Genomic DNA, 23,831 nt, shown 5'->3' on the forward strand with positions numbered 1-23,831 from the left:
ACCTACAATTGAATTCCTAAACTAACCAATTACATGCAATTCCTCCAATTTACAAATTTCTAATAGGTAACCATAAGTTTAAAGTATTTTAAAAAAATAAATAATTATTAATTTTTTTTTTTAAAAAGGACGCCCCCGCAGGAAACTTAGAAACTTTGGAGCCATGGCCAGAGACAAAGAAAGTTTCTTCGTCTCCCGCGAATACTTTTTTTTTTTTTTTAATTTTAATAATTATTTATTTTTTTGATTTTTTTTTAAAAATTTAGCGTTATCTAATATAAACTTGTAAATTGGAAGAATTGCATGAAATTTGTTAGTTTAATCTAGGCATTCAATTGTAAATTTTTTTGGTCCAATTGCATTACCTGTGCAGTTCGATGGCCTATTTAACTATTATTCCTTAATAATATTTGATATAATCGTGTATTATATATATGATAATACTGAATACAATCGAAACGAATTAATATTATTGATATGCGACAACAAGTAGGCAATAAGATACAACTTAAATGGGGTGAAATTTGAGCATGCATGCATGTGGTGGGAGGATTTGACTTCCCACCCACAAATTTGATTTGCCAAAATGTTACATTGATTTGCCAGAACCAAGACGATGAGGGCAACAAGGATCTTCATGACAACCCATAAAAATATATATAGTGAGAGAGAGAGAGTAGTGAAGGTGAATTATTTTGGTTAACATAATATATGATGTTCAATGTATTATATATGTATGCCCCATTGTGTTTTTCTGTTCTTTTTGTTCTTTAACATTTTCCCCCTTGATTCGATGTATTAAACAAATCAGAAAAAAAAAAAAGAAAAAAAAAGCATATTATATATGCATACAAGTTTTTAATACAAAATATCCCCAAGTTTAACACCAACAAACAAATTGTAAACTTATTAAGACAAGACATGAAAGTACAAAAGTAAAAAGAATTCCGTTAATTAATTTTTAATTTGAAATTAATTTGGCGAATTAAGACAACTTCAAAGGCTGCTAAGACCATTCCAATCAATGCATCTTGGTGTGGTTTTTGAGGAAACAATGCATACGTGGAGGAGAGAATGTGAGGAAAGAGAACAAAAGGGTTCTTTGCTGAAGGAGCAGCTTGGTTTTTTAAGCTATGTAGGCCCCACCAATTAAGAATGCAATGGTTAAAGAAAGCCTCGCGTGATCGAGGCACCAATCTCACGCCGGCGGGCGGGTGTTTAAATCTTTTTTTTTTAAATTTTCATTTTTTCCCTTTTCTCTTGTTTTCTCTTTCCTAGTCACACCTGCAAAAACTTCTAAAAAACTACAACTATTGGAGATGCTCTATGCACTTCAATTCCAAGCTGAATTGCACTAACAAACTTCTATCAAGGCCACAATAGTGTCCTTAGCTTTTTAGTTTTTGAGTTTACACATGTTATAACCAACACACGTATTTCGTGTATTATAGCTAATTTTATGTATTTATTTATTTATTTATGTTGATGAATTAATATATAGAGCTCGCAAACCTCGTGGGGAATCATCAATATGGAAACATATATATACATACATATCCAGGTAGTACTATGTTGTCGATCATTATAACATTATAATTAAGTAGTAGATGAGATTGAGGAAGATTTTGAGGCCATGAACTTGGTCTTGGCATTGCTTGCATGGTCACCTTGATTTTCAACAAAGAGAATCTTGCACATTAGTATATACTTAGGCACTATATATGTGAGTTCATTAAGTGGGGTCCAAGTGTAATAAAAAGTAATAGTATATGTATTTTTATTACTTTTAATTTTATTTTTTACATACTGACACGACGTGCTCTGATTGATTAAAAAAAAATTATGTTAAGAGCAATTCCAATAGCGTAGGTTTTATTATTATTATTATTATTATTATTATTATTATCCTTTTAGGAAATAGAGGACTGAGAGAGTGAAAAAATAAAAAATAAAAAGAGAAAGAAAAAGAAAAAAGAAAGAGTACTTAGGGTAGCCGTCACGCGCTTGCGTGCACTGCATAGGCACTGACTAGTTGTGTGTTTTTTTAAATAATCTGCAATTAAAGCATAAAAAACTCTATTCCTGCAACATACTCACTTTTCTCTTTTCTATTCTCTCCCCTCCACCTCTCCCAAAAACCCAACCCAAAAAAAATAAAAAATAATTAAAAAAAAATCCCTATTGAGATTGTCCCAAGTTTTTATTCCTTTCATTTTTCGTTTCTCTCATAAAACCTAAACATACAATAAATTAAAAATTTTATTTTTTAAAGTACACTTATTATTTTTGTGAGCTATATAATTGATGGATAATGATGGTGATGATAGGGTGCATTTTGTGTTGTGGTGTGGTGATATCCACACAGGATTATGATGGGGCTATTGGGGCTAGTAGTTAGGATTCCAAAGATTAAATGAAATCTTAAATGGGGTCCCCTAATGTTGTTTCAAGATTCATCATGTCTCCCTCTCCATTTACCCTCTCCTTCTTGATTTTGACATCCATCTTCACTTGCATGCTACCATTCTGAATTACTTTCATCAATATGCATGTATCATTTTACTCTAAAAATAATAAATTGTATTTATACATATGATATGTGTACCGCCGGTGTTATTTCACATCGTAAAATCATTTAAAGAAAAGAGATTGATTATCAACTTAATTCATGTTTTGAATTTTGGGCCCGACATGTTCTAATTGATAATTTGTATGTTTTTTCATTGATTTATTGTACTAAACTGAGGTCACATACGTGTTAATTAATAATTCTATTATCATTACTTTTTACTCTATTCGTCTCATTTTATGTTCGTGGTTCAGTTAATGAGGTTTGACTGATGTTATTTTTAATAAAATTTTTCATAATATTAAGTTTAGTATTAGTATATAAAATTTATATATGTAGAAACGATATTAAAAAATAATGTTAGGATACAAAAGAAAATAAGCAAAAGAAAAAGAAAAGAGTTGATCTGATTAATAAATAATAAACATAATAGGTAAAATGAGATAGATGAAGTATTTTTATTTTATTGAAATGAAAATTCATTGATAATACACTCTTATAATTTGTATGGGATGAGATGAATATCCAATAAATGAATAAATATCCAACTCAACTTGGTAAGTTTGGAATTATTGACACTATATTTTATGTCTAGCCACCTCAGCTCACATTGGAATCTTTATAAGATTGAGATTTAAAAACAAAAAATAAAAATTAATGGCATTGCTAATTAAGTAAGGACATATGTCTTCCCTATTTCTAGCTAGGTGTGGGGTAGTGGATAGCCGGTATTATGATTTAGCATGGATAATTATAATGTGAAACAATGAACAATAAAATAATATCTAAATAAATGTTTTTTTTGGGTTTACCTAGTTTTCGTATCGAACACAATGACTAATTCTCTGGCTGAATTGTAAAGACCTTTTTGGGTGAGACAGCTGACCTGGAGATTTAAGACTGCTCCATACCCAATACACATCGAACCTTTGACTTTTGATTAAGGATATAAATGTTTTTTTTTTTAATATTAATGTGAAGTTGGGTTAAAATTTTGTTAAGTGATTTGCTGGAAAAGAAATAGTAGATCTATAGAATCAATAGTGTTGACTTTTCATTTGGGTATGGACCCCCTATTTATACTGATAGGTGACAATGGTCTTATTTATTATTTAGTTTCAACCAATGAGAATTTAGCGTCTAACGAGTAGTCGAGTACAGAATGTACTGCTTGTACTTGTCGTATGCTTCACTTCTATCTTAAGATTGGTAAAGCACAGCACATGTTAGTGGTGTACAATACTCGACATGTGCCCTACTTTCAATTCTACAAACAAGAAGAGTTATTTTGTCCTGTCTATACAGAACCTAAACTTTGGATATTATAAGATCCCGACCATTGACTTGGAAGCCAAACCATCAAATCTGAACCAACTAATTGTAAGCCTATATCTTACTATCTCAACACTATGTTTGATCGATATTTTCAAACAATTATGCACAATTACAAATTAAAAGCAAACAAGTATGATGTCCATTGCATGAGTTAAAACATGATGAATAGTTTAAAGAATTTATAATTCAACCTAGCTTTAGGGATAGGAGATTCCCTTTCTTCTTTTTTTTTTTTTTTTTTGTTTCTTTTTTTTTTCTTTAAAAAAAAAACTTTCAACTATATTCCTAATTATTGCATATATTAGTGCCTAATTCAACACACCAAAAAATAAAGAAAAAGAAAAAGTGGTATATGGAGACCATAGATGGACCTCTACTACAACTAGGCTCTCATGTATACTGTAATTAACTTTGACCTAAAATAGTAAAATACCCAATTATGTAGATAACCACATGGCCATACAGGTTAAGGGCTGTTTGGTAGGGCAATTTTAACTTTTTCTTTTTAACTACCTTAATGACAAGTGTCAATTATGATTGGATTGCTAGTTTCTCTCCTCAAAAAGAGTAAAGTGACAACAAAAATTTCATTTTCCTAGTTTCAACTCTTTTTTTTTTTTTTTTTTGTAATGCCATACAATCAATTAAAAATTAGTCAAATCAATTAATACAATTAATAAATAACCAAAACTTAATCTTTTGATTTACGTAAAAACTCATAGTTGCAAATCATAATAGTTCGTTCATAGGTAACCGACTCAACGTAAGAATGTCAATAGACAGCTCACAAGAGGAGTTTAACTTAAAATCTTGTGATTACAAGTCAACTGTTTGACCAACTGATGAAGCAAACAGGGGAGACAAACAGACCCAGAGCTGGGCATGAGTGTAGCAGGGTGGGGTTAGGGGCAATTAAAGTTATTGAGTTTGGCCAAACATCACTACAATAATGAAAAGATACATACATGATTTTGTGGAGGGAAAGTAATAATATTATAGAAGGTGGCGTGGCTATATATGGGCTGGATGGGGGTGGGGGAGGGTTGTTGCCTTTGACACTGCCTTGTTTAGTGAGTATACATTGCATGAATGTATTTGTGTGCACCTGTACATGTCTTTGTGTTAGCTAGTTTGTCCAAAAAGAAAATAATAGTGGTGGTTGTAAGGGTAAAAATACTTTCTGATTTAAAGTGTTGTGATTAGTTGATTGTTAAGATTAAATAATTTTATTTATATAGTTAATTAATTAGAATGTATCGGATTACCAAGTATCTTTATTTTTTAATTTTCCATCAAGTTGATACGGAAACGTCAGGGATCAAACTTGCCACTTTGCTCATCATAACTGAGAGGTAAAAAATGGATAGGGTTATAACTGGGAGACTGAGTAAGAAATTGAGTATAACTTAGGGACAAAATATACAATTTTTCCTAAAATTAATAAATAGTTTTATACCCGTTATAAGCTATAAAAGAAAAATTGTTTTAACACATCATTTTGATTTCAAATATGCATGTTTATCTAAAGTCTTAAAAGTAAAACTTAAAAATCAACAATTAAATAATTTAGCGATATCAACCTATGACTCTAATGTAACCGTCAACACTTGATACATGTCTGATTTGGTTAACGAAATTTAATTGAAATTATTTTGAATTCTATTTTTCATAACATTAAGTTTAGTATTAATATATAAATTAAATTTATATATTTAAAAACTACATTAAAAGTATTAATTATAAAACACAAAAAATTAAATTTTAAAAAAATTAAAAACTAATAAAGAAAATAAGTAAAGATAAAAGAGTTGATTTGACCAATAAATAATAAACATGACGGATAAAATGAGACAAAGAAAATAGCTATTTTCATTTTTGGTCCCCCGTATATTGTGCACTCTCACATTTGATCTTTGACTATCCTTTTTTTTTTTTTTTAACATTCAGTGCATGCCTATCAAATTCCTATCACGTTTGGCCCTTCATATAAATTTTTGGCCAACTTTAGCATAAATCTCCACATGATAATTATTTTAGTTATTTGAAAGAGCATTTACGCTATCTGAATTTGAGTAACATGTACATCACACAATTGAATATAGTGATATTAGGGTTAGTGTTGATGAAAACAGATAGAAGTGGACAAAAATAAATTATCAAAAGAATCTAATATGATAATAATTTGATAGTCATTTACAAAACGTGAGAAAGTTAATAATCTTAGACTAATAAATTTAAAGAAAAGTACAATAGTTAGTGACCAGAAGTGAAAGAAAAACTCATTAAAAAATGTGAGTGAAAAGACTAAAACACAATAGTCAGCATCAAGTGTACGTAAACATAAAACAAACATGCAACGTATATAGATGAACTCGAGAAACAACATAAACAAGCTAGATTCAATGTAAGACTACTCACTCCTAAATACAAAAAGTACAAAACAACCGTCAATAAATAAATAAATGAACGTGTGTGTGTGTGTGTATATATATATATATATATATATATATATATATATATATGAATTTAAATGAAAATATGATTCTCTCGTAAAAAGTAAAGACTGATCGATCAAACCGTCTATCAAGATTCATAAATGATTAAGAATTTTAGTAAAAAATCACGTGTCAATTTATAATTATTGTAAACTTTCAAATTTGTAATATTAATAAAACATACTCCATCAATTTTTCTCTTTTTCTTAGCCACCCTCAACCGTTGATATGCCAAAATAGATAGATCAAATCAATCCTCAAATTTTACCCTTGTTCTCATATGAACCCTCAAAAGGTCTAAGGGCATCTACATCAATACACTTTTGAAGGTTTTTGAAACAATAACAATTTTAACATTTGGTTTTTTGCTGATGGGAAGCATAGATTTTAGTCAAACTTTTGTCTAGCAAAACAATATTTTTTGCAGGAGAAGGAAAAAAAAAAAAAAAAAAGATCATCGGAATTGCGCTTTTGGCGCACTTTGCGCCCCAACAGGTGGTCACTCTAATGTTTAGACCGTTGGTTTTTTTTTTTTTTTAATTTAATTGTCAGATTTTTTTTTCTTTCCTTTTTCTCTCCCATTTTGTCTCTCTCCTACATGACTTTCTTAAAAATTGTGCAAAAATTCAATTAGTAGTGGGTTGATACTCTGATCTAATGGCTTTAAAGTAGGGAGTTAGGGTAAAAAAAAAAAGTGATATTATCGTAAAAAGCTTGAACTTTAAGCGCTTATCTTTTACAATTTATGATTTTTTTTTATGGTTTAACTTTTTAAATTTGGTTTAAAAGTTAAATGCTCTTAACAAATACACCATGTAACATTATAAAATGCATACCATGACATCATTAATTACACTAAATATGAAAGTTAATTCCACTTAGGGTTCATCATTTAGTTCTTAAAATTTGGTTTAAGAGTTATTTTTTACCAGGGAGTTATATATATATATATATATATTCAATCCCAAATGAATCTACAACTATGTTTACCACTGAACAGCTTACCAAACGTAAACAGGCACCGAAAACGACAGTGTATTTTATTTTTTGTGTGTGTGCAGTGTAATGAGGGTCTAAGCCAAAATGTTCCGACAACAATCATAAATCACAACATCAAAAAAACAAAAGGAAAGTGTGGCATCATTTCAATTTTAAGCCACTTGCTTGATTACTCTTCTTTCACCACTGGTAGTCTGCCACCATATATATATCAACTCCCAACATCATCACTTGCTAGATTTGATGCTCTTCTCACTCGCATGCTCTATATAATAATACCTAATTAATTAGTTTCTTTTAAGTTTTCTTTAGCGTGTGTTGACTTATATCTGCTATAATTCTGTATATATATGTTCGGTTGTACTATTAGACGAGCTCGATTGAAGGAATGTTGGCAAGAATCAAACTCGTAACATTTTATTATTAGGATGATGCTTTTACTCACTCAGCTAATCCCTTATATATATATATATAAATAAAAGTAGAGTTCAGGTGTGGTCGCGCCTTCCCGTGCGGTTGGTGCGGTTTACACCACTCAAAATACAACATTCAATGTTAAGAAATGCACCACACAAATATGCACTATTAGATACACATTACAAAAAAAACACACCACTAGGTATAAAAAATACACCACACAGCATTCAGAAATACACAATTAGAAACAAGGGAGTTATTATGAGGTGTTTTTATGCATTTTCATTGTAGTGCGTTTCTTAATATTGGGTGATGCATTTCTTAACATTGAGTGGTGTAAACCGCATCGACCGCACGGGAAGGCGCGGCCACATTTGAAAAGAAATTTATATATATATATATATATGGAAGAGTTCAGGTGCAGGTATAGCTTCTCATGCGGTTATGCGCTTTAAGCATTAAAATGTAGCACCTTAAGTATACAAACCACGCACCTAAAGTTTTTAAATGGTGCACCTTAAGTACACAAACAAAGCACCTTATTAAGAACATAAACCATGCACCTAAAGTTTTAAAATAGCGCACCTTAAGTTTCAACACTGACACACCTTAAGTATACAAATCATGCACCTTAAGAAGAAAAATCGTGCACCTAAAACTTTAGGTTGATGCGCCTTAAGATTTAACACTGACGCACCTTAAGAAGAAAAAACTACGCACCTAATTAACCGCATCTGAACGAGAAGGCCAACCGCACGGGAACGTATTTATATATATTTCACCAATATAAAACAACTTACAAGTAATAATCATCCCACTGTTCCTCACTGTTATCTAATAGTTAAAAGAGATGGAATAATGTATAGAAAATGATCTCTCTGTACAGGTATATGCCATCTACATAGGACTAAGTTACATGTGATAATTTTATACACTTTATGACTGCTCAATGTCGTTGACATAATGCTAAATTACTTTAAAGCTTTAAATTGTTAAAGCTAGCTTAGCTTAGTGGTTCAACTTTGAATTTAAATTACTTGACATTATGCCGTTTTGTCCCCTAAAAACCCTGCCGTCAAACTTCTGGTAAAAGCTGTTCTTCACCTTTAATTTTAACCCTATCTACTTAATTACATTAGTTACGTTGGTAATTTGAAATTACAGTTGTGTAAATGACTTTCCCCACCCTACTTTTTGCAGTAAATTAAAGTTGAAAGAAACATCAAATAAGCAATCCAACTATCAAAGTGACTGTGTGAACCTTTTTGTATAGTATTTTGACTAACTTAATTTGTAAGGGATTTTAAAGAGCCTTACCTATTTTGCTCTCAAAGTCAGGGGAGCTCTTTGTGTGCAGTAAGCAAAGGTCTAACATATGTGTTTAATTGAGTAACCATTATTTACATCCTCACAGATGCTTTGTTGGGTCGGGGGCGTGGGGACCCTTAGTGTTGGGATTCAACCTTTAGGAGCAAAAAAAATTATGGTAAATTTATAGAGGAGAGGAGTAGAGCAATGATTAAATAAATAATGTATGATTATGACATGATAGAATATTATATATGTATTAAATTTTTAAAAATAATTCACTGTTATTGGAGTGAGACTTTAATTTAATTAAGGTGATCCACTAAATCAATTGAATTGAGTTAGCCTCGTGGGCTGAATTTACTTTCTTGTAAGACTAGCAATTCATTGCTACAATTAGGTATGTAACATCACCTTCAATTCAAAAGAAATGTAAAAATATCCCAAGTGAAAAAGAAGGGGTAAAAATAAGAAGAAGTCACGAGCATGCATGCAAACACCAAACCAATGGTCTTAACAACGTTTGTTGTTTCAGCAGCTTGGGGACCGTTCATGCGTCTCACAACAATTTAGAATATTACTCAGCTTTTATGCCTGCAAAAAAGAGCTTTCCCTATCTTCTTTCCCACACCCTACATATAACAAATACAATTTTTTTTTTTGAAATACTAACCACGTATAAAAAATATTGAAATAATTAATTCATTAATAGTTGGAATTTAAACCAAAAAATAAAAATTTCAAAAATAGTTGGCTGAAAATAACCTTTTAATTAAAACATATTATTTTTTCGTTGAAATCTTAACAATAATTGGCTGAAAAATTAAACGACAGAACTAAATGTCTAAATGTGATACAAATTACATAGTCATACACCTAATTTGAAAATATTAATAGTCAAGAATTAAATGTGATATAAATTATATAGTCATATGCACTTTATTTGAAAATATTAATAATCAATGACTAAATTTAATATATATGTAATAGTGAAGGACCAACTATTCAAATCTATTTTTATTTTTTTGAGAAGAAAATCTATTTTATTTATAATTAAACCTGAAAACAAAAAGGAAAAAGAAAAATGTAAAATGGGGGTGAGACGACAGCGTCCGTCCAATCCCTCTCAATTTCTTCTCGTTCTCAGCAAAAAGGCTGATGTACTAACGTGTGCCGCACATGCGCCGGCTCATCTTAGCACATTAATCAAGGTTTAGGGGTTGGTTTGTTATTAAAGTGAGGATAATTTAGGAATAAAAAATCAAAGGGCCAATTTGTCAAAAGCAAAATGTCGCCGGAGACTCTACGTGGGTTGTCAGCCTGCTTCCCCGCCAAAAGTAGAGTAAAAACAACACCATCAAAAGAACAAAAAACATGTCTCCATGGCCTATAATATTATTATATTTTAACCACAATTTTAATCATGGTTAGGTTAATCACTTTGTGCAAATTGTCCATGGTGAGATTAGCATCCTTTCATAGACAAATATATTCATCTACAAGGCTTTTTCTTTTCCTTTGCATATTATACACATTCGGTGTGAATTAATCTAGTCGAGTTTCAATCAGACACTTTTCAAGAGCGTTGCGGCATACACATGGTTATCTGTTCAATGATTCAAATCTATTTCATTTAAACTAAACACTTTTTGATCCCCTATAAGTTTTTAACAGTATTAGTGAGCTCCATTAAAATGTTGTATTGTGAATTTATTAGCATCCAATCAAGTTCCAAAATGAAGTTTAGTTCTTTTGCCCTAATGTATGGGCTTCCTTTTGTTTTCCCCTTTCTTGAAAAAATCTGTGGTGAATAGTTTAGTGTTGTCCTAGCTGTAGTAGGGAGTACAAGTATCAATCCTTATCCTTTCTTGGCCAATTCTTTAGGCCAATAGTCTAAGATGTATGATTTAACAGCAGAATTGAAAATTAATCCTTCCAGATATAGAAATATACCCTTCACATTGCATGTTTCACCAAGTTAACACCCCATCAGGCCTTCACCACTGAGGTCTTTTCATGCTTTTGCTAGCTGTAAGCCTATTATCACTGTTTCTTCTTTTCCCCTTTTCTTTCAAAAAATCTCAAGGCAAATGGTGTAAGTGTGTGCTGTGTTGCTAAAAAAACTCAATCATATTTTCTTGAGGCTAGTTTAATTGGTTTAATCGATTACTCTAAAATTTTGTTCTAGGGTAGTATTGGGTTCAAATCTCATTTGGAATGAGTATCATTAAGAGACCTTGACCGAAGTGATGAAGGTCTGTTGTGCGCATAGTATACAGATAAGGGATGAGAATATGGGTATTAATAAGACAACTCGTGATTTATCTTATCCAGTGATTCTTGGATAGAGGTTATAGGAATTTAAGATTAATCTAACATAAACTGAAAACCTAACGGTCGAAAGAAAAAATCAGTCATGTTTTCCAATTTCTGAAAATTTTATTCTTTTTTATTGTTTGGGTTTACATCAGGAAAAAGAAATGGGGAAAAAAAAGTAATTTTGCTTTTTACTCAAGGGATTGTCCCTGTTGATTTGTGCTCCCTCTTTTCACAGCCTCTCCTGTTGTCTTATTCCATTTCTCTGCTCATCCCACTCTTTGCTACAGTTCACAGAGAGAGAGAGGGGGGGAGAGGGATCAGGCAAGGCATGATTATATAGAAATAAAAGAAGCTTCTTTTATTTTTTCTCCACTGCAATCAAATACTACTACTAAACTACTAATACACAAACCTCATTCTTATTAGTGTGTTCTTGAGTTTTACATGCTATCTGGTATTACTAGACTAGCTCAGAGCTTTGCTTTACTTGTATCATTTCAGAGGTCTTTCAATTTCAATTTCAATAGCATTTTTTACATTCTTGAACTGTACTGTTTTGAACTTTGATGTCTACACCCTTGGAAGAGCATGATTACATAGGCTTATCAGAGGTTCCTTCAATGGAAAACTCTGAGAAGAGCTGTGTTTCCTCTGTTGACAGTGAGAGGAAGGCCAAAGGCTTGAACTTGAAGGCCACTGAGCTGAGACTAGGGTTGCCTGGTTCTGAGTCACCAGAGAGGGAGAATGGGTCTCTGGTGGAGGAGAAGAATGGGTACTCATCAGTTGGGGTTTTGGGGGCCAAGAGGGGGTTCTCTGACACCATTAATGGTGGTTCTGAGAAGTGGGTTTTCTCTGCAAGTGGTGGATCTGAGGCTGACTTGCCTAAACAAGGTGGAGCCTTGTTTTCCCCTAGGGGTGTCAATGGGGGTGCCAAGATCCTTGCTCCTGAAACTAATACCCAGCAGTCTTCCATGGCTTCCACTCTAATGAAAGAGGCTCCTCCCCACTCTCCAAGGCCTGCCCAGGAGAAAAAGCCTCAGGTTTCTGCTTCACCTAGCCATGGTGTTGCTCCTGCAGCAAAGTAATGTTTTTCTCCTTCCTTTATCATCCAAGAAAATTACTAGCAGGGTTATATAGTTTCTCTGTCTTTTTACTGGTCCTCTTGGTGCTTATTACTGCTTAGCCTAGAATTAGCTTAAACTCTTATGTATAAGGTTTTTGACTTCATTAGCTCTGCATTTATGGGGGGAATTTCATTATGTGGAAAAAAGTTCATGCTTTTCCCATACTATTCATCTTTCTTGAGAATATATTGCTTCTGTTCTTCACTTTTCAAATGATAAACTGTTCTTCTGGCATTATGACTGTAGTTAGCTATTCATGGAACTGTTGGTTTTGGATATTTCTGTTGTATTTTCTTGTTCTGATTAGGGGTGGGCATTTCGGTTCGGTTCGGATCAGATATGTTCTTGAATTTCGTAGATTTGTATTACTTGAACTTGGATCTGGCCAATTGGCTGAAGTAAGAAGGAAGGTAGTTAAGAACCTAACTAATATGACCACAATAGATTCATTCATTCTTCTCATGTTTGGACAGGGCACAGGTGGTAGGATGGCCCCCAATTCGATCTTTTCGGAAGAATTCGATGGTTACTAATCCTCCCAAGACCGAAGAAGGTCCAGATGGGAAGTCGGGGTCGGGCTGTCTCTATGTCAAAGTCAGCATGGATGGCGCCCCTTACCTGAGAAAAGTTGACCTTAAGATCTACGACTGCTATAAGGATCTGACTTTGGCTCTGCAAAAGATGTTTAGCTGTTTTACAATCGGTAATCCCCTTATCAAAGAGTCGTCTTCTTACTCTTGCAGTAAATATAGCGTGTTTTTTTTTTAAACAAGGAAAGGCGGTTGGTTAAGGTGTGACATCATATCGCTCTCTATTCCCACAGAACCTTGGTTCGGGATTTAAAACTGGACTATACTGTGATGCATTAAGAGATGTTCGGGATTTAAATTCAATGAACTGCTCGTTTGTTAACAGTATGCAAGAATAATTGCCTTGGAGGGAGTGTTCTTTCCCGGCTGAGATTAATGTTTTGAAGTAACAATTTTTTGTATTGCTGTAAAAAAGAAGTGAAGAACTACTATGCAATAGAAATATGAAAGATCACATAATCAACGTCATTGATAACTCGGGACTTATCTTTTTTACCTTCATATATATTCAGGTCAATCGGGATCTCCAGGTGTTCCTATCCGGGATGGATTGAGCGAAAGTAGATTGATGGATCTGCATGGTTCCGAATATGTACTTACCTTTGAAGACAAAGATGGTGACTGGATGCTCGTTGGTGATCTTCCATGGGAGTAAGTTTGGTTTTTCTTTGGTTATAGATTCTCCATTTCGGCCTTGAATATGCCCCCATTAGTACTATCCTTAATAAGTGAAAATAGATTAAATGCGTTATAGAAAGTTCGAAACTGTAATATTGCTGTTAAACAACCCGATCTTTAGCACTGTATTCATTTCTCAAATCCCAGTCTCCTAGAGTTCTTGAACGGGGCCGTTGTCCTACTATATTTGGCTCGATGTTCTGATGTTCTGACTGTGTGCTTGGTCGTTGCAGAATGTTCGTAGACTCTTGCAAGCGTCTAAGGATCATGAAGAGTTCAGATGCTGTTGGTCTAGGTAAGAGACATAACCAACCTTGAGAATTAATTTATTTTTTCGACTATGTTTCTTGATCTTGAATACTGCAAAGAGAGTAAAATTGAACTGAACTTGGAATATTTTGTTTTTGTCGAGCATTCCTCATTCTTGATCAAGATATGCACCGCAATGTCATTTTTTTTACCCTAATTTTTTTTCGAAACACTCCTGATTCTTTATAAGGTAGTATATGTTCTTATACTTTCTCAAACTTTTTAGACCCAAAGAATCAATAACCCTGGTTTGGAATGGTAACAGAAGTGTCATCACACTACATAGAGTTGGCACCACGATGCCATTTAATCCTATTTTTCCCGTATAGAGATATGATGGCATCTAAGGATCATGAAGTACTTGTAGAAATATACTTTTGCAATGCATCATAGGATCGATAGACATATAATTTGCAACGTGTTTCTTTGCAGCTCCCAGAGCGGCCCTGGAGAAGTGCAAAAACGGTTAAAAGAAATGCAGTGCTCTCACTGCAAGTGGATCAACAACACTCGGGAAGCCTTGATTTGCATTTGAAGTTGGCGTTCTATAAGTTTGTGTAGCTACAAATATTCCATGTCGACCTAGTAAACTGAAAAAAAAAAGGGGGACAACTCTCCAGTAAAAACCTCGTATTCGTATTCACAATAACTCTGATCTTAAGCTTTCATAGGTATGCTTTTCCTTAAATTTCCAGATTGTATTCTTACGTATTTGCTTCATCAAGGCTTTTGTTGTCGTCGTCTTCTATGTAAATGGCTAATGGTATTGTCTTGTTTATCTCGCTCCCCCATCACCACCACCATCTCTTAGCCACCGGTTTATTTCGCGTGGCAGTTAAACAGTTTTAACACTCATCCATCAACTGTATCAATTGTACTATGTTGTTTTGGCTGCTGTTGACAATTATACAGTGAAACTTAGAACTACCATACAATTTTGTACCAAGTAGAAGATGGGAATATGGTACTTTTGGAAGATGTTGGGAGTTGTGTTTGTTCTGTGTTCTGCATTATTTACTCTCTTTTTTTCGAGTACAATAAAAATTTGCAGTCACTATCCGAGACTGTACACTAGGTAAATCCAGTCTTGTTATCTTAACTGACAAAGGATTACAAGAAGGTAAATTAGTCTAGGTTGTCCATAACTGACTAATTCAAATTGAGGAGACTAATATGTTGTTCTCATTGGGAGTCAAACTTGTAATATTGTGATTATCAAGTTAATAATCTGATCAACTTGTCTGTGGTTGTTCGTGCATTTACTGTTTTGTTGAGATGAATGGTGGTTGTTGAGGAGACATCATGCATTTGAAAGGTGGGATGAATCTTTAAAGGGTGAAACCTGTACTCATTTGCAGTGAGGAAGAGAGTCTGAAACCTGAACCCTTTGGTCATTTACTCTCATTTAATACTGTCTGCACTGCAAAATAATAAATGGAACCCAAGTAAATTGAATATCATGTCTCGGTTCAAGACAGCAATGGTCTAATCACTGATGATTCAAATCTAGCCTAGTCCTAGTTCTAATAAACTAACTGTTAACTGATAGTTGTTAGTTGATTGAGTTAGTGAATTTGACTAGTTGATAACATTAGCTGATTGTAGAAAAGTGTTTTGTAAAATTATCTGTTACCTGATGGTTGATTACATGCAAAATGACTTTTTCAAAAAGTTGATAAAAAAAAAGATGTTTTGAATAGCTTTTGAATTTTAGCATTTTGGAGCAAAATCCTGTTACAAAAAGCTAATTAATTAAACACTCACATTGACTGTTTAACCAAGTCAAACAACTAATAGTAATTAAGCCAAAGACCTTGTGGTCTAGTGGCACTTGGTGTCCCGATTTACACTCCACATGGATGATGAGAGTGGGTTCGAGCCTTAGTAGAGGCAACTGTTGTGTCTTGATATCTTCTCTGTCTCAATTAAAAATTTAAAATTATAGTTGAATTGGACATTTGTGAGCGTGAATAAGTCCAAAGACCTAATAACTGATATTCAAATCTAACCTAGTCTCCAAACTCTTGTTTTTAGAATGCAGTCTTTGTTGCATGAATGGATACAACTATAGATAAAAAAGACACATCAATTAATCTCAATTCATAGCTTTATAAACTAAATTATGCACAGAATGAGTTAAGATATGGAGCAAAATATAATGAATTAATTTAATGAATGAATAATAAATACGGCGGGTAAAATAAAACAAAAGGGAGTAGTTGACTTTATGATTTTGAAATCAATATGCAAGTCGATGTTGGTTCGTTACAAGTGATTAATGAAGGGTGTTGCTATTTGTACCACTCAAAGTTATTTACACCCACTTTTCACTATAGGGTGCAGCATCCAATTATCTTTATTTTATTATAATTGTTATAACAATACTTTATTTTTAATTATATAAGTTTAGACCGTGGGCAAAGACTTTGTGGTCTAGTGGCACCCGGTGTCCCGTTTTACATTCCTACATGGATGGTGGGAGTGGATTCAACTGAGGGTGTAAATATGGTTATTTACACCAACCTGATTAAATGCTATTTACACTACTTATAGGTGTAAATAGCAATTAAGGTGTGCAAATAGAATTTCCCTTAATGAATTAAATGCTGAGTCTTTATCTAATGTTTTCTGGAATAATTGTTGGTGACATAAAAGATGCTGTATGCACATTTATTATTAAAAAGTACTACGTATTTTCTTGACTTGTTAAATAAAAATACACACGACAATAATCTTGTTGTTTAGTGCCACAAAGTAACTTTTTCATATGGGAGGTCATGAGTTCAAGTTCCAATGATCCAATAGGGGTGGTATTGACTCTTTCTAATATAAAGTCGAACCACCGGGAGAAACTGTAGCTGGCAGTAGCCTTTGCCTCGACCTTCTTAGGTCGGGATGAACTATCCGACCAAGTCTACTTAGAAAGCTAAACCTCGCTCCTTTATTCCAATCCTTATCACATGTGGGGAAATTAGTGAAGTCTTCGACCTTCCCCTATGCATAGGTCACACGTGTTGCACATGCCGAGCCTCCGGTATGTGCTCCCTTTCCCCTTATAAATATCAGTATATCACATTAAAAGTTGGAAGAGAGAACTTTTGGCATATGACCTCATGTCATTATCTGGGCTTATACTTAAACCAACAAGCAAACTATTAAGAGGATCCATCTGCGCTCCAACTTCACGAGTTTATACGTATTTAGATAATCACGACGCATTTATTACATTAATACATAATTATGTTAAACGCAGACACATAATTGTTGTACCAAGGTGGACCTTGGTCTACGGTACTGCAGTTAGAAAAATGTGATAACTCTAACCTAATTGGGCCAGAAGCCCAAATAAATATTGGGCCTAGCTTATAGTGGAAGCCCAATTCTAGTCTCCGTCGCATTGAAGGAAGAAAAGTGGCACAGGGGGTGGGGTGTTGCAGAGTGAAGGCGGAGAAGATGAAGCTGAAGCAGCTAGAGGGCCTTCTTGGCTCTCTTGAACAGTTCTCCAGTCCCAAGGTTTCTCCTCTTTCTCTCTCAATAAACATGTTGATTTATGGATTTTCTTTCTGTAGTGGATTTATTGTTTGTTTTTATGGCAGATTGAACTCGAACAATATCCAACTGGAGCCCACATAGCTTCCCGGATGCTATACACTGTAAAATCTTCAATATTCCCCACTTTTATAGATACCCTTTTCTTATTCGCCTCTTGTAATTCACTATGATTTTGATTCTTAAAATATTTTCAATTCTATGTTCTTTTTGCCTCAAGAAATCAATTTATTTTTTCCCCCTTTTGTGGATAAATATATATAGGCTGAAAATTCATTTGGGGATGTAAGCAATAAGGTGGTTGCAGATTTTGGTTGTGGGTGTGGTACATTAGGCCTTGCTGCAGCTCTCTTAGAAGCTGAGTATGTAAATGGATCCATTTTATTTGTTAAAGAATTCATCTTTGGAACATGAATTTAAGTTTTATCTAAGTTGTTTATAAAGTTATTTTAGGATGATGTTTTGGAGTTGTGTGTCATTTGATTTTTGATTAATATTGCAAACAGACATGTTATTGGCCTCGACGTAGACACTGAGTCTCTTGAGATTGCAGCTACTAATGCTGATGAGCTCGAGGTTCGTTTTTGCTCTTCGTGTTTCTTGGGATATATATGCTATAATTCCCGTTTGATCTGCGTTTGTGGATTCTTCAAGGATACTCTTATAGCACCAGGGTTGTTTGTCTAATGCGTTTTACTCTTGCAGGTAGACATGGAATTCGTTCAATGCGATATCAGGAATTTACAGTGGAAAGGTATCTCTGGGTGTTTGCACTTGGAAAAAGTGGGTGGGGGTGTTGTAAACTTGTAATTTCTATACGAGGGTAAATAGTTACATTCGTTGTTTTCATAGTGTAGAATTGGTTTTTATGTGTCAAACAATAACTTGTGAAGATGCGGAATGCCTCTTTGATATTTTAGATTGAAAAAAGAAAGAATCTTTTCAATGTTCATTGTCCACTTTGTAGGAGACAGATTTTAGGTTTTAAAAAAATTTAAAGTTTAGAATAGGATTCTGGGTTTTGCAATATGTTTTCTATCCTTAATTTTACGGTATTACCTATTTTTGGTTCATTTGTGCGCTTTGACATTTTCAGTTGTGTGCTTGATGTTTTTAAGAAATGGACCAGAGAGAACTACGGATATAAAAATTAAGCGGGTGTTAAATTATGTGTAGGCCAGATTGTTGATACCGTTGTCATGAATCCTCCATTTGGAACACGGAAGAAAGGTGCTGACATGGACTTCCTTTTTGTGGCATTGAAGGTAGGAGCACAATGTTCCGTTCTGAGTGTCAGTTATTGTTGTCCTCCATGCATTGTCTGTAAGCATGAGACTAAGTTTCTTATGTTTGTTGTATTAGGTTGCTTCTCAAGCGGTTTATTCCTTGCACAAGACCACAACTAGAGAAGTAAGTCTTGCAACCGTACAAGTTGTACCTTGTGGTATAGAAAGCTGATCGAGCCATCATATGTGAATTTAAACCAAACCCTAATACCACGTAGAAATGATGCAATATCTATCTCGTTACTTGTGTTGAGCATAAATATAATATAAAATATAAATGTGTAGTCCGACTATCAGCTTACACTTTTAGTTGAGACAGAACACATCCTTGTTTAGGCCTGGAACACATCCTTCAATTTGAATTGGGAAACATAGTTATGCGTGTTTATTCAAAGAATATTCAGAAAATAAAACGGTACTAATGTACTATAATCGTTACCTTGTTTATTCACCTCGTGATAACAGCACATCAAAAGAGCTGCATTGCGAGATTACAACGCGAGCAGTGCTGAGGTTATATGCGAGGTAGGTATGCTTTACGAAAGTTGTATTTTTTATCGGGTACAAGTTCGTATATATGGTGTTTGTGAACAAGATTCTGTCCCGCTTTCCAGCTTAGGTACGACGTGCCACAGCTGTACAAATTTCACAAGAAAAAGGAGGTAGACATTGCGGTGGATCTATGGCGATTTGTTCCTCAACGACATGCCAAGAGAACCGTGCAAAGTTGATAACATTTGAACTTTCACTGTCAAAAAGGAATGAATGTAAAATCAGAAGAAATGATAGTCCTTTTTTTTTTTTTGTAAGAGAACATGTCCCCAGTGCCCTTTCTGCACTTGTGAATTTGTGAGAAATCCAACTGGGATTTTACTTGACTGCATGGATTGGTTGATCTATCTTTAATCTTTGATACAGAGATTTGATCAACCTTGTACAATCTTGTTTGTCTTTTCTGTGTTTCTCAGGGTTACATCATTCTTAAAATCACCATGTCTTGTTCTGAAATGTCCGAGATATCAGTGTTTTGCCTTGGGGAATTGAAAATTTTGGAAACATTAGTGCACCACTTACATACTTGCATAAATTTCAAACTTAAGGTGCATTATTTACTTGCATAAATTTCAAACTTAAGGTGCATTATTTTCTAGCTAAAGGTGCATAAGTTCAAAATTTAAGGTGCATCAGTTCGAAACTTAAGGTGCATCAGTTAAGATGCATCGGTTCGAAATCTAAGGTGCATCAGTTCAGTAGTTAAGGTGCATCACTTTAGTACTAAAGGTGCATAATTTCGACACTTAAGGTGCATCAGTTCATAGCTTAAGGTGCATAAGTTTGACACTTAAATGTGCATCAGTTTGAGACATTTAAGATCATTCGCATCCATGTTGTTAAGTAGGGCGTTTTATTTTATTTTTTTAAAATTTCCTTCATTTTGAGCCGTTCATCTAATTTAAATCAACGGTTTAGATCTCGCCCCATTTTTCACCTGACCCTTGGCACGTTAACACACACACACACACACACATATATATATATATTCTAGCTTCTTATAAAGCAAGAAGAGATTAGGAAAAACAAAATATAATGAAGGGTTAGGTGGACTATAAGAATGATAATGCCATGAATAATGTTACACCCAAAGAGGAAGAGCCAAGAGATGAGAGGCAGAGAGAGAGAGAGAGGTACTAACCATTGGGACCAAAATTAATTGTCTACATATCACTCTTCATTACACACCATATCTTCCATATCCAAGAAAAATCTTATAGAGTACTTGGGATGTTGGTTTTTAATTTTTAAAACCTTTTTTTTTTAATTAATCTTTAAAATTCTTATATCTCCATGAGGCTAGGAGCAGGAGATCATGGGAGACCAAATGCAGTGTTTTGCGGTTAAGTTGATGGTAGCCACTTGTACGTGGGGACTATTTTAGGGTTTTGTTAAATTTAAGATTATTACTTGGTATGTATGGATTATACTATTAAGAAAACTTAATTGGGGTGTCTGATACGAGTTGTCAAGTGGGTAAAATATGATTCTTGTATAAAAAATTACAAGTTTGACGATTTTTTTTCAGCATTATTTCGCTCGAGTTTATCGCACAAAGTTTTTCAATTGAAGTTTAAGTACTTCTTCTCCTGTATACCAGGAATGAGATTTATCTAATACACATTTTTAGATAACTGACTACAAATTTTTTCATCATCAACAAGAAAACTTAATTGGGATTGATGAGAAAGTGTATACATATATGTAGCATCTTCACACGTGGATTGCGATTTTTCTCAAGATTCCATTTTGAAAAATAATTCAACTTTTGAAATGGAGGGCTTAGTTTATTGGGTAAAGAGTTAATGGTATGGTAAAAGTGTTTGGGTAAAGAGTTAATGGTATGGTAAAAGTGTTTGGGAATGCTTTTTTTTTTTCTTCTTGCATAAAAAAGTGTTTGGGAATGCTTGTAGTTGGTTTGTGCATATAAGTGAGGGGAAATACAAACTAGTTCATCTCACTCGTGTCTAGTGCATGATAATTTCTATACTATCATATCAATAGTTTGTGATGGATAATATTAGTAGGCCATAATTCAAGTTTGGTAAGACCTGAAAGATGAGTAATTATAGAAGAATGATTCTTAAAATCACGCAGATGCTTACTAGACGAGTATTTTCAAATTATATTTGAAAATCAATCTCTACAAGACAAGATTAGATTTTTAAATTAAATGGGATACATTAGTATGTAGTTTGCAATAATTTTTTTTTTCTTTTTATGTGCGCGCGCAAAGTGGGATTAGTTCTCACTATGTATAAATATACATAGTTATAACAAGGTAAAATATTCAATTCGTTTCAATACAATTAAATTCAAGATATTCACATCTCTCTAGTAAGTATATATATGGAAGGAATATTCTCTCTTCCCTCTCCTAAATAATATAGCCTATAGACTCTCATTATCATGTACATGTACAATACATCATCATGAAAATAGTAGAGTTTGGCTTTTCAAGCCGGAGGCCCATCCAACAATAAATTAAACTAAATAGAGTTGAGAAAAAAAGAATAGAACACAATATTTCCCTTCATTTTTCAACGACGAGAAAAACTCGCAGTCACTATCTGAGAGTGTACTGTGCATTGGATAAACTTCATTTTGTGACTCTAATCAACAAATGAGGTAAATCAATTTAGGTAGCTCACAACTGACGTCCTTGAATCAAGAAGGCTGGCTAGCTAATATATCGTCCCACTAAAAGTCAAAATCTATAACCTTGTGATTACCAAGCAAACCACCTAACCAATTTAGCTACGATTGTCCCCTACAATATCATGTGATAAAAAATTTTCCTCACTGCCCCTCCCGGCCCTCATACACACACATATATATAATTTATCTACTTATGAAAATATTGATAACCCTATCTATCTATTAAATGTAAAGTACATTATTTACGATATTGCACTATGAGATTATATAATCTTTTTAAAAAAAAATGTTTGATGTGTATGATGCAACAGTGTGTGCATGTGTGTTTTGCCAGATAGCTGAGAAGAAAAATCTTCTAGTGTGGCAGAACATGGATACACAAACTAAATGAAATGATTTTTTTTTTTTTTGGTGTAATCTTTTTTAGCAAAAGAGATGTAGGAATCCATTATTCTCTGTATGAATCAGCTGGAGACGGACCAAATTAATTCTCCAATGCATTATATTATAATATATTGGCACATGTTACACCAAATCCCAACCTCTTCAAATGCAATATTTGTTTGAATAATAATACTATATATTTATACATTTGTTCATTCAAATATTGGTGGATATAGTATTTTAATATTATGACAAAAATTAAATTACAAAATAAATACTTAAAGACTTATTTCTTGTAACCACTACTCTGCTAAGAGTGTGTACGAGATAAACCTCACCCCTATGGACAAAATCAAACTCGTCACCATCTAAATACAAGAATTATGTTCCACCCATCCAATCATTTATTCAGAGCTGATTAAGACTAATTTTAAGTGCATATAAAAATTAAAAAAGAAGAGATTAAATTTGAACTTGAGACTTTTTATACGAAATTTTAATTAGGTAAACATTATTGAATTATAAGGCCATAGGAAAAAATTCATGTTAATAAAATATATACTTAATAATAAGTTTTGTGTGAGACCTTATCACAGTTAGGCGCATAATACTTTTTTAATTAAAATGTAATATTTTTTATAAATACATTTAAAAAAAGTATATTTTAACTAAAAGTTATTACCGCATTGCAAGTCTCACGTGAAACCATCTCATATAAGACTTACTCATATAATTGATGATGAGTTCGCATCACGAGAGTATATTTTGAATAATACTTTTAAGATAACATAGTGGTGAATGTTATTTAATACTCCTATTTGATACATAATGTTACATCCTTAGCTTGATCATTAAAATGTTTTAAACTTATATTATTGTTATATATATATATATATATATATATATAATACTCAATAATTACAAACGAAATTTATAAAAGATTTTTAATTTTTTTAATTGAGACATGCTTTTTGTCAGAAAATTTGTCTAAAACTGAAACACCAATAAATAATAGACATTATTAATGGACAAAATTCTGTTTTGTATTAATACTGGTAGGTACATGTGTCACAGGTTGGTTGTCAATTTAGGATTTGCAAGGCACTATTTGTAGATACCTAATGTGTGGGATAAGCCATATGTTTAATTTCATATAATTAATCATTTGATCTGACTTCTCATCGCATAATCCACATATATACCTGCTGGCTATTACTAAACAATAGTCAATAATTACTATTTATTTATGTTGGAGGGCA

The 23,831-nt window shown here is 33.2% G+C and overlaps 2 protein-coding genes across 2 annotated transcripts; both read left to right on the forward strand.

Annotated features, from left to right (window-relative positions):
• Positions 1 to 11,786: 11,786 nt before the first annotated feature.
• LOC116027338 (auxin-responsive protein IAA27-like) lies at positions 11,787 to 15,075 on the forward strand. The gene is made up of 5 exons (XM_031268899.1): positions 11,787 to 12,523; positions 13,040 to 13,269; positions 13,669 to 13,807; positions 14,068 to 14,129; positions 14,576 to 15,075. Exons 1-5 carry the CDS (start codon positions 12,009 to 12,011, stop codon positions 14,611 to 14,613), a joined length of 984 nt encoding a protein of 327 aa, XP_031124759.1. The 5' UTR covers positions 11,787 to 12,008; the 3' UTR covers positions 14,614 to 15,075.
• A 2,477-nt stretch (positions 15,076 to 17,552) lies between these two features.
• Positions 17,553 to 19,986, forward strand: LOC116026858 (methyltransferase-like protein 5). The gene is made up of 9 exons (XM_031268280.1): positions 17,553 to 17,656; positions 17,740 to 17,796; positions 17,957 to 18,054; positions 18,199 to 18,268; positions 18,398 to 18,446; positions 18,869 to 18,957; positions 19,055 to 19,102; positions 19,444 to 19,503; positions 19,593 to 19,986. The coding sequence occupies exons 1-9, from the start codon at positions 17,597 to 17,599 to the stop codon at positions 19,707 to 19,709; spliced, it is 648 nt and encodes a 215-aa protein (XP_031124140.1). The 5' UTR covers positions 17,553 to 17,596; the 3' UTR covers positions 19,710 to 19,986.
• Positions 19,987 to 23,831: the final 3,845 nt, after the last annotated feature.

The sequence above is a fragment of the Ipomoea triloba genome, chromosome 8 (genome assembly GCF_003576645.1).
Source record: "Ipomoea triloba cultivar NCNSP0323 chromosome 8, ASM357664v1".
NCBI classification, from domain to species: domain Eukaryota; kingdom Viridiplantae; phylum Streptophyta; class Magnoliopsida; order Solanales; family Convolvulaceae; genus Ipomoea; species Ipomoea triloba.